General features: G+C 40.2%; 2 protein-coding genes across 3 annotated transcripts; both read left to right on the top strand.

Moving 5' to 3' along the window:
* Positions 1–1,026: 1,026 nt before the first annotated feature.
* LOC124997722 (uncharacterized threonine-rich GPI-anchored glycoprotein PJ4664.02-like) lies at positions 1,027–5,767 on the top strand. 2 transcript variants are annotated; one of them, XM_047571680.1, is made up of 12 exons: positions 1,027–1,188; positions 1,899–2,030; positions 2,067–2,284; positions 2,377–2,559; positions 2,680–2,784; positions 3,036–3,162; positions 3,395–3,516; positions 3,612–3,806; positions 3,936–4,031; positions 4,316–4,457; positions 4,591–4,731; positions 4,845–5,767. In XM_047571680.1, exons 2-12 carry the CDS (start codon positions 1,901–1,903, stop codon positions 4,886–4,888), a joined length of 1,503 nt encoding a protein of 500 aa, XP_047427636.1. In that variant the 5' UTR covers positions 1,027–1,188; positions 1,899–1,900; the 3' UTR covers positions 4,889–5,767. The 2 variants fall into 2 exon arrangements, with proteins under 2 accessions (XP_047427636.1, XP_047427625.1); XM_047571669.1 differs by having other exon boundaries at positions 1,899–2,284.
* A 1,591-nt stretch (positions 5,768–7,358) lies between these two features.
* On the top strand, positions 7,359–9,176 carry LOC125013729. Its single transcript, XM_047594656.1, has 6 exons — positions 7,359–7,392; positions 7,663–7,698; positions 7,787–8,078; positions 8,157–8,302; positions 8,474–8,768; positions 8,883–9,176. Exons 1-6 carry the CDS (start codon positions 7,359–7,361, stop codon positions 9,082–9,084), a joined length of 1,005 nt encoding a protein of 334 aa, XP_047450612.1. The 3' UTR covers positions 9,085–9,176.
* Positions 9,177–12,073: the final 2,897 nt, after the last annotated feature.

Below are 12,073 nucleotides of genomic sequence, written 5' to 3' on the forward strand. Positions count from 1 at the left end.
CAATTAATATCTGTTGGCTTATCACTTCATGGACATATGTCTTTACTTAAACTTACTCCGGGAAAAAAAAGCAATCCTTTGTCAACTCTGAATACACCAACAAAGGTAAAAGCATTAGTTGTTTCTTTTAGCCACATTTCTTCGTTTTTGTTTTTGTTGCACTGTATTCGGTCTTTCATTCATTGTGCCTAAACAAATAATTACCATTGTCCTCTATAATAGACTGGCAGTTTCATTGCATGCACTTGTCTGTTCAATAATTACAGAGAAGAAATGTTCAACCGCAGATGACAATGGTGAATTTGAAGCAAGGACGATGGCTTTTGCTGCCACTGACAAACCAGTTTTCGTCATTGTATCGTTGATTTGCTGAATGGTTTTGTGCACCAACCTGTGCACAAACAACACTGTGACGTCTTAACGCAAAGGGATCACAAGTGCTAGTGTTTACCAGTAACTACCAGAGAACAAAGACTGTTTCAAATTGCAAATCTCAGTCCCTCAGTGCTTCAGTCAGGGGGAAAAGTGTTGAGATAAAGAACTATGTCTCACAAGGGAACATATTAAAAGACTACAAGACTACAAGTTCAACTTCATTTTCTGTTTTGTTTTTTAAATAAAGACTAAAAAAATCACTGTGATTTTATACACACTGCTTCTCAAAACAGCTTCTTAAATTGTTTACAGACAATTAAAATACAATTTGGACAAACTGCTGGTTATTGATGGGATATTTTAGACTTTTACAGCTGTTACAATAAAACAAAATGTGGTCCTTCACAACAACACGTTGCTGCCCAACTGCTATGTAACATTAGTGTTTCCCACTACTAAGTCTTCAAGGAAGTAACGCATTCAGAAACAAACAAAGAGGGTCACATGTGTGGTGACAGGGCGCATGCATGTGTTTCCACCACACGCCTTTAACTGCTATTCCACGCCCAGACTTATCATCAGTGATGTCAGGGGTTTTTTTGACTCAGATTCCTTGACTCTTCCCTCCCACGTAGTTTAAATACGGACAGAAAGAGAACAGGTGTCACACCTTCACCTGGGAGCCTGTTAGGAAAAAAGGAGAGGTACCTGAACAAGAAACTGCACCAGATCTTCCAAGGAACTACACATCCTCCGCTTGTTCGATTGTTCTCCTATTATTTCAAAGAAGGCTACAAAGAAGAAGGTCTTCAGGTAGGTTAAAACAATGTTAATGTACTATTCCTTTGATAAGCTACTCTTGGTCCTAGATATGGTCTGCATATAACCAAGTTTCCGTTTGAAAACATAATAGCAATTAATAACTGGAATAAGAATACGTTACATCAGTGATAATTACAATATTTTGAAACCTTAGTAGCATCTGTCATTCAATGCCGAAATACTTTTTGTTTGCACTGTTCCATTACTTTATTTATCCCATGGGAAAATCGGTGTCCAGTAGCTTCATCTCATAGAAACAGATATGAAAGATATTTAAGTTATACAATATATATAAGGAAAATATAGAGAAACATATGTCATGGTGAATATAAATGTACAATTGAAATGATTATTTATGTGACCGAACACTTGTTTTCACCAGTCACTGATGTACATTGGACCAAATCTCATACACCAATGCTAAATACTGTAAACTTATTCCTACTGATTAACATTTCAATTTCATTAAAACCCAATGAGAACACTTTTCCACCATTTCACCAGTCTGCAAATGCAATTCTATGACAAACCATCACTTCTACACCGATTACAGTTACTGAATATGATGCTTAATATAGAATATCACCACTAGAGATTATCTCTGAGATCACCCAATGCAGTCTCTGTTAATGCGCAGCTAACTGTATCAAAAGGCTCCAATCAAATAACTCAAAGAAATAACCATATCCTGTCTGCTCTAGGTATGGACAACAGACTAGTCCTCACTGTCCTGTTTGTTGTGCTCTCCTGGGCATCTATGGGCACGTATGCTCAGATGACAAACACGACACAAAGCCCCATGACAGTCAACATGACCATGAATGGGACAGGCAGCAACATGACAACCCCCGGAGCAACCCCCATGCAAGGCAACATGACAACCCCCATGCCAGGCAACATGACAACCCCCGTGCCAGGCAACATGACAACCCCCGTGGGAGGCAACATGACAACCCCAATGGCAAGCAACATGACAACCCCCATGGCAGGCAACATGACAACACCCGTGGCAAGCAACATGACAACCCCCGTGACAACCCCCATGGCACCCACCTTACCAGGAGAACAACCAGTGGTAGATCTACCTGTGAGTAACAGTATGTCAGAACACAGATAGTCACTTTAATGAATTTTCACTAACATGCATGTTGACTTAAAGGAAACATCTCTACATTGCAGACAAATATTTCCAGGGAACAGTGTGGTAATCAGCAGCTCTGTGCATCTGAGCCTGCTGACTGTAACCCCTCCACAGGATCCTGCTTCTTTCTTGGTGTGCAGCAGAACAATTCAACGTTTCTGTTTAATCTGGCAGGAGAGTCAGACGGCTACATTGCTGCCTCCCTGTCAGCTCCTGGTCAGGTATATCAAGTCCTTTCACTAAGTCACCAATTAAATTACTATGAAGTCTGTTTATGTAGTAGTCATGTTTATATTTTGTCATCTCAGTACCACTTATTGTATTTGGTATTCCCCCACTAGACTGGTGGTGCCACAACCTACATCTGTGCAAGAAGCAGTATGGGTAGTGCTGTTAGATTCTTTGCTGCTCGCCTCAATAACAACAACCAGCTGACACTGGCAAACGTGAGTTCCACCTGTACGGTTCTATTCTTTAGTTGGATTAAGCTTTTCTAAGTAATTCACTGTCAACTAATTATTACTTGATGTCCAGATACATCACAGAGCATCTGGAGCATTGCTCAAACAAAACAGAACAAAAAACATAAATTTAATTTGACCATCACAATCAGAATGCTGTATAAATACTTCTTACAATAATATCTCTGAAAATGCATCGTCTTCTTTGTGACCTGTTAAACCATCTTTCCTTGCAGCTGCCCGCGAGCTCTGTGAGGGGCAGAGCCAATGGAAGAATAATCCAGTGCACATTTGCTGCCTCACCAGCAGCTGTTGTTAGAGCATCACAATTCGCCCTCGCAATCGCCACTGGACCTATCGACAGTAAGAAACATATTATTTATCTTTTATACAGTCCGCTCTTTATTCTGATTATTGTTCTGCCCCAATGTATGCTGTTATTTGTCTGTTTTGTGGGGCAAATAAAGATTTTCTAATTCTAATTCTAAATACATCATAGGCACTTTAAGACCTTAGGCACACTGGTATGAATATTATCATTATTAATACACAACATTGATCAGCAGTCGTTTTGCCTTTTGCTTGCTTCTCTCAGCTTCTGGAACTCTGGGAGCACCCGTCCTCCAACTACGGACCGCTCCTCTAGACCTGGCAAATCCTAATGCCACTGTCATCAGACTCCCTGCCATACTCCCCTTGACAGCGGCAGCTCTTACGGTGAGCAATTCCCAAATGCTGCAGTACAATGGAAGAGGGAGATAAAATCATTCATTATTAACTCACTCCCTTAATGTTTCTAATCTCCTTTGCAGACACCGATTTCTAATCAAGGATGTGGGTCAACAAAGCTCTGTGCTGATGAACCCGATGGCTGCAACCCCTCCTCATCAGGCGCCTGCACCTTTTTTTCTGCCAGGCAGCAGAGTGGTCAAACGTTCAATTTTGAGCTTTCCGGACCGACAAATGGCTATGTTGCTGCCGCCTTGGCACCAAGTTCTAACGCACTGGTAAGTTCCACGATCACTGATTAAAGTTCCATTAAACATTACCTTGTATCAATAGTGCATGTTTTTTTGAAGTCATCCGTGTCCCCATGTCCCATTCATTGTATCTGTTCTTCTTTTTTTTTTTCCCAGCCGACCAGTGTCACGGCCTTCGTCTGTGCAAACAACAATAATTCTGTTGCATTTTTGTCCGGTCTCCTGAACTTAACTCAGATATCTTTGGTACAGGTGAGTTCTAATTGTATCACAGTAATGACATAGTTGGGTATGTTTATCTTATGTTTCTTATGTTCTTCCCTTGTTGTGTTGTTGGAGATTTTCAAGATTACAAGATTTTTTAACATTTTTAACATTTCATTTAATCCTTCTGTTCTACAAATCAAAATCTCAACAATACTTTACTAGACTTTAATAGATAAACCAGTATTCACAAAATGCCACACATAGACCTGGTCCACATGACATGTAACATTATTAATATAATGGTATCGTAACATTGTGTATTTCCCTAGCCGGTGAACATAACCTCTGTGAATGGAAGTGTCAACAATAACGAAATCCAGTGCACATTCACGGCTTCTGTACCAGAGTCTCCCGCCGCCACTAGAGCAGCATTGTTCTCAATCATAGTCGTCACAGGAAATTTCAACTCAAGTAAGCAACATATTGAAGTTACAGAATGACACTCTATATGGACTTGCTACTCCTAGTCCTCACAGTGATGATCTTTTATCATTGCCTACAAATATTTCGCTAATCTTATTTTCCTGTTTGCTTGTGTTTCCAGCTACTCTAGGGGTGGAATCTTCCAATCTTCAAATAAGGACCAACGTTGTAAACCTGACAGATCCTACTGCCAATGTCACCAATTTGCTTACTGCCAATAGCAGTAGCACTGCAATCGCATTCCACCAACCAGTGGCGCTGAGTAAGTGAAGAGATAAGGCTGTTTAAATTGTTATCTGAGACCATAGACTCTCCTTTAAAAACCAATGTGGAAAATATCTAATGTTTGTATTTCTGTCCTTCCTCATCCTATAGCTCTGCTGTTCACTGCGGGTGTCCTGGGTCTGACCATGCTATGAGGAAACTGAATCACATCATCACAAAAACCTAACCTTCCTATCTATAAATTCTGAAAGATTCATACACATAGAAAGTTTATCATACACAGCATATCCCAGATTGGTACGATTCGTTTTGCATTATGTCACCACAAGTGACAGCAGAAGGACGTGACGAGGACTGTCGGCCTTCCACGAATTTCTGACTGCTGTAAAGAAACAAACGAACAGGAACATTCATTCATTTTCAGGAGTTTAAGGTGATTATTTTTCCGAACAACAGGACTGCTGGATTTCTGTCCCATATGTCAGGTGTTAAACATTCTTTAAAATATCTGAAACATGGTATGGAAGAGAAGCACCATTAGGATAATCAACCAATGACAACTCACCAGAAAATCTTCCGGCCTTCAAACAGCAGATGTCACAGTTTACACAAATTTAGGGTTTGAGGTCTGGTTACCTTCGAAGCCCACATTACTAGTACCAGGTAGTAAAACACCTCATGACTTGTTAACTTTATGTTAATCACTAGAAACAAATGCCCAAGAGTGTGTGAATGTTAAAATTTGGCTGTATATTATCCTTTTAATTATCCTTGGAGCAGATCAGTGTGCTGTTATGAAAACACTTCACCTGTATCACTGCATCATTCTCTCCTTTTCTGTTAATTACAATGAAGTGAGCAAATGGTTTTACATTATGGCCAGCGTGCATGTTGTTGATTATGTTATTGTGTTCATTAACAATGAAGCCTTTACCGGCTGATATTGATGCTTGTAAAGAACACTACACGTGAAACAAAATATCAGTGAAACTACTTCTGCACAATACATTCTGTAACAAATTGTTTTTATTACATTTTTTTTGAAAATGAATAAATATTTAACTCAAAACTGTCATATGAGTTCTGTTGTATGTCTTTGACGGATAAAAAACACTGTTACCTGTACACAGCTCTGAAAATCAAATATTTGACGATAATAAAAAGTCAGTCCAAAGTAGAATTCATTACTTTTGGTTGGAAATACAATTTTTCATATATATGTTTCGTATATACTTTTTTCGCACATTTAAATGTGTTCAAATGCACATCAACATGAATCCAACATATTGCAGTGAATGGTTTAGGTTGTTTCATGAAGGGATCTGTGCGGGATTCGTAGAAAGCGTAGGACGTCATTAGCATAAAGACCCGATTTTGTGGTGTATGTTCTGTGATTGGATTCCTTTGGTATTGGTGTTTTGACGTATGGCTGTGGCTAGGGAATATTGTGAGTAAGAAGGGAGCGAGTGGGCATCCTTGCCTAGCCCCCCTGTGAAGTGTGAAAAGTTGTGAAGTTAGTCTGTTGGTGATGAGAGTGGCTGAAGGTGCTGTGTATAGAATTGTTATCCAGTTGATAAATTATTCCCCGAAGTCAAATGTATGCACAGTGGATATAAGAAACAAGCCTGGACCTTTATATTAGGTCGTGTGTTTAGACCTAACCTTAACATGTGTCTCGGCCAAGCTTCGCAGATTCAGTTTCAGTTCCTCTGTATGCAAGCACTGTCATGAAATGCTTCACCGATCGTGCTCAACAAACCGGATTAACATTTGCAAAGAGCAGTAGGCTACTTGTTTTCATTGTCAACAACCTTACCCAAAGACAGATATTTACAACTGATGTCACAAAAGAAAAAAAAAATCAACTTTAACACAGATGTGTAAAATTCCAAAGTCGACAACTATACTATAATATCTTTCCTGAGCAGACTGGTATGGGAGTTGACATTTAATAACTTTGACTGTCAAATTTACACTGGACTCACTTTTGAATGCTCAAATTTTCAATCTTTCTCTTTAGCCAGTAAAAGCTAACTTATTGCACACACTACTTCTTGCCTTGACGATAACAGAAGATTTGTCACAGTTAGAATTACAGCAAGAATTACAGTTAGAATTTTAATGCCTCAGAAAATTCTGCATGGTTAGCAAATAAACTTGTACTGTAAGAACTGCCTCTTTTCATGTTGTGGACATATAATTTCTGGGAAAAGCAGATACAATAAATAACAATTTGTTGTAAAAAAATTTTTTGCTGCAAATCCTTTCTACAACTTAATGTTGTCAAGAATCATTTAGATTCTTTCACCATGCTGAATTTAAATATACGACGGGACACAAAAACACATGAAGAAATAGAAAAGGAAAGCACTGATGTGTGTGTAATGCTTAAAGAAGAGTTAAGTGATTTAAAGTGCAATTAATTGTTACATATGTAATGGCAAGATTAGTCTGCAAGAAGAACATTTGGTTGTGCTTGTCTTCATGCAAAAATCACTGACAGGAAATTTACATGTTGTCAAGCACCAGAACAAATAAGGTAGTGCAGGATCTGAGTAGCATTGCTGAGAGGAAAGCCATAGAGACAGTTCCCCCCACTTGCTGCTGTGTATTAATCTCAGCTGTATTTTGTGTAAGGTTTTTATAGGGATTGTTTCCAACACCATGACTGGGACCCAGTACATCTGGATCTTGAACGGTAAGCCAAACTATCTTAGCCAAAATTTAACCATTACTTTTACCGTAACTTGCTAACTTACTTTAGCTTTAGCTTGTCAATGCAAAGTTTTTTGAGTATTGTTCAAAAATATTTATCAGTGCAGGTACACTATGATGAACTTCTTATCAGTTTAAAATGGACAGAGACAATCCTGGGGACATCTCTTTCCATGACTTGGAAAATATGTTGATAAGAAAAAATGAAGCTGCTTGATATCCTGAATATTTCTCTGTTGTTTAATCTCGTAAGGAATTTCCCTCATGCTGGTGTCTGGAGCTCTGGCAGGTAAGCATTGTGTTCTTATTGTGTTTTGTCCTTGTTACATTGTGTCTTGTTACATTTCGTATCTAATTATTATTTTTTCATCCATAAGGTTATCTTCTCCAGAATGTGGCACTGAACCAAATAGCCATCCAGTCCTCACAAAACGGCTCCTTGGGCGCTGCTAGCAATGCAGTGGATGGGGATAGAAACCCGAGTTTGCAAAACGGCTCTTGCACACTCACCGACGAAGAATCAGATCCCTGGTGGAGAGTGGACCTGCAGGACGTGTACAGTATCACCGCTGTGATGATCACCAACAGAGATGAATACGAAAACAATGTGAACGGATCGGAAATCTGGATTTCAAAGTCAGCGGACGCCAACGACACCAGAGGCGTTAGGTGAGGCTACTTGTATGGAGACTGTTACAATCATTTTGTGTTATGAAATCTTCTTGTTAATAATTCCTTCTCACGCAGGTGTGCGGTGATATCCAGCATCCCGAGAGGGCGCACACTCTACTTTTCTTGTAGGGCCACAGAGGGACGCTACGTCACCGTGTTTCTTCCAGGAAATGAAAAGATACTGAGTCTTTGCGAAGTTGAAGTGTACTTTGCAAACTACAGTAAGGACATGTCAGTCTATATGTTGTAGATAAGCAGTTTACAGACTCCTCAGTCTGAGGCATGAATGGTTCAAATCAGTTGAACAGTGACACGCAATTTAAGTATATGCACTTAAATCCCTATTGTATCAATGGCATGCCAACCAAAATAATGTATTGTTTTGTTCCAAGCACACCCTTTATCCAACGTGGCTCTCAAAGGTGATGCCACCCAGTCGTCAACGCTGTCATTCGCTGCTGCCTTCAAAGCCATTGATGGCAGACGGAACTCGTACTATAGCAATGGGTTCTGTAGCCACACCATTGAAGGTGAGACTGATCCCTGGTGGAGGGTGGACCTGCAACAGACATTTGTCATCAGGTCAGTAAAAATCACAAACAGAGGAGACTGCTGTGCCGAAAGACTGGATGGAGCCGAGATCCGAATAGGGAACTCGCTTACCAACAATGGAAACACCAACCCAAGGTAATGAGAAGACCTCAGATCTTGCAACGTTCAGTATATATTCTCCATTACCAGGGACATTAGCCAGCCCAATCCTCAAGATTCACTTCTCCTCTGCTACTATTCCACTGTCAGATGTGCTACAATCTCCCACATCAGAGCGGGTAAAACCTACACATTCCAGTGTGATGGAGGCAGCATCGAGGGTCGCTATGTGAACGTGATCATTCCCGGACAGAATAAGACGCTCACCCTGTGCGAAGTGGAAGTTTATGGTACCCCAGCAGGTATACAGATCAAGCTTGACTCTCGCAAAACAACAACATCCCGATACTGATTCACAGCTGTTCGTTCTTTTTGTCCCTTTCAGTGTACATCCTTAAAAACATGGCCTTATACAGACACAAAGCGCAGTCATCGTACTGTTCTGGGGAGGCTGACAACGAGTGTGGAAGCGGATTTGATTGTGATGGATGCTGCACTTTGCAACAGCCTTATCCCTGGTGGAGAGTGGACTTGTGGTATCTGTACCGGGTCAGTGCTGTCACCATTATCAGCAAACAGGGATGTTGTGCAGAAAGCCTTATGGGGGCACAGATCATGATCGGGGGCTCGCTAGAGAAAAATGGAAACAAAAACCCCAGGTGAGGATTCATATCCAGCAGTCTGTAAAAAATTAGTAATGCAAGGCTACCGCACAGAACTGAATAATGGCTATTAGTAAAGCTGAGATATAATCACTGGTGAATTAAAGCAAATTCCTGTTTTATTGAGTTTGTCTTTTTCTGTTAGATGTGCTGTTGTCTCACCATCAAATGCAACATCAACGTACACGTTCCATTGTAACGAAATGAAAGGTCGCTATGTTAATGTCTTCCTTCCGAGACTTGATCAGGCATTGACAGTGTGTGAAGTGGAGGTGTATGCTTCTTGGGCAGGTATGATCTTGGCTTATTAAGTTGAATGCCACGGCTGTTACCTTTCACTTTGGAACAGAAACTAACATTTCAAGACAAGCAGGTTTTAAAAAAAAAAAAAAAAAAAGCAAAACAAAAAAAGGAGTCTGTGCTGGAGGTCAAGATTAAATCTTTCTCTTTCCTGTCCCAGACACCATCATCTATCCTCCTCCTACCAACATTCCTGACACGGTGAACATGCTGCTGAGCGGCAGGACAGTGACGGTGGTTGGGAAGAGGCTTTGTTGGTCTGATGCTCTGTTCTACTGCAGACGATACCACTGGGACCTGTTGAGCCTTCACAGCCAGCAGGAGCAGAGCGAGGTGGAGCAGCTGCTGGGACGCATTCCTTTCCCCCTCACCAATTATGTCTGGTTGGGTCTGCGCAGGTACAAATGTGGTTTTTAACAATTACACAATGGCAACTCTAATAAGCATTCTTGAAGTTACATCAAAGTAAACAAAGACACATTCCTAACGTGCACTCACACATAAGAGGCTAATGGCATGGAAAAGGCACGGTAAGTCAACTGGGAAGTTCAGAAAATACTATAAAGAGATGCAACACGAGCCTAAATAGAGCCAAAAGGAGAAACAACTAAATAAAAAAAAAATCACCACAAAAAGACACCTCAACAATGTGGTGTCTTTTTGTGGTGATTTTTAGGGCACAGACCACACGGCCACTACAAAGTGACTCAGAATGGAACCAACCAAAGAAACAACTACAAAGAAATGCAAATTCATGAATGGCTGCTAAGAAACAAACACAAAGAGACACAATAGAGGAGGGATTCAGAATGGACACAATTTAAAAGAATAAATAAATGAATAAATAATCTGAAAACACGACCAGAAAGAGACACCAAGTGACAACAAACATTGAAGCCATATTGTTTCAGTTTGTCTGTGTCTCTTTCAGTTTGGGTTTCTTAACAGTAGGAAGTCCTTTATAGTGATTTGCCGTTTTACACATGCAGCCTTCCATAAATGTGCGGGTTTGTCAAATGTCTAAGAATCCCTAGGGCTCATGATGGGGGTTCAATCCTGTGCAGTACATCAAGAGAACATGTGCCTTGTCCTGCTCTCTCTCCACTCACAGCAATTGCGTAAAATTTTGAATTTTGCAAATCCCTGTATTTAAACAGGGTCTTCAGGTTAAAGGCTTTGCTCTCATTTGCATCGCAGCCAAATGCAGACAAATGCTTTGCTAACAGCTTCCACCGAGGCCACACGGTATGACAAAACCTTCTCTGGCACGTACCAAGCACTCTGTTGTTTACAGTCATTTAATCAATTTCCTGCAGCAAATTTAATAAGGAAGTCTTAAGGTGGTTCAGTGGTGCTGAGAACTGGATTGTGAATATATTTTTTGATTTTGTTTTTTACAGTTTCAAACGGTTTGACTTTTAACTGCAACTTGAGTGCCTGGGAGAGAGACCAGATTTATTAAACTATATTTTTAATATTCTGCAGACTCAATAATTGAGTTGAAATTGAAATTAAAGTGACACTTGACATCTTAAAGATAAAACTTAAAAAAACGGCTCACATGAAACTTAAAATAAAAAGCTGATGGTGCTACGTGTGTAGGACTTAAAGAGAAAAGTGACAGTTCTTTCAGACCCGAGGTGAAAGATAAAACAAGGAAAGCAAGATATAAAATACATCTGTTAAAAGTAAAAAATAAATAAAAATGCAGGTGTCTGCGAATAAGACAAAAGGGGCTTATATGAGGAATATGGAACAATAAGGCACATTAGGGATAAAACAGGTTATACAGCAGTGCAAAAAAAAAGTAGTTGTAGCTTTAAAACATATATAAATACCCAAAGTGTGTTTAAAACTGCTCAAAACTCTTTTTGCCAGATCCGTAATGAAGAACAACTGGTTCTGGATGTCTGGAGAGTCTATGAATTTCACCAAAGGTTTCGCCCCTTACTATTACTCCAACCGCTGCGGAGCCATGGCCAGTGAGCAGCACTTCCTCTGGGGCGACCAGCCCTGTGAGGGGCTCCTCAACTTCATCTGCGAGTCAGGTTGGGCCTACATCAAGCATTCTCTACTGTGAATTGTGTACGTGTATTGCAGATGGCCTCAATTCCTTCATCCGGCTCATTGTGTTCCCATTCAGGTCCTGCTGAAGAAGACCCGCCAAGAGTTTACTTCTACAGCACCAGGAGTAATCCATAGCAGAGATGAGGAGTGCATGTTGGGATATATCTTTAAGGTAGAAATAGAGATTTGAATCATCTCTGTTTGTGTTTCTGTGGAAGCTGGACTTATAGAAATGTGTACCAGCGACTTAAAACACTCTTCATTCATACTTTATGTTCAAAATAACAAACAGTAACTGTACTTGTAATTGTA

Source organism: Mugil cephalus, chromosome 1 (assembly GCF_022458985.1).
Source record: "Mugil cephalus isolate CIBA_MC_2020 chromosome 1, CIBA_Mcephalus_1.1, whole genome shotgun sequence".
In the NCBI taxonomy this organism is placed as follows: domain Eukaryota; kingdom Metazoa; phylum Chordata; class Actinopteri; order Mugiliformes; family Mugilidae; genus Mugil; species Mugil cephalus.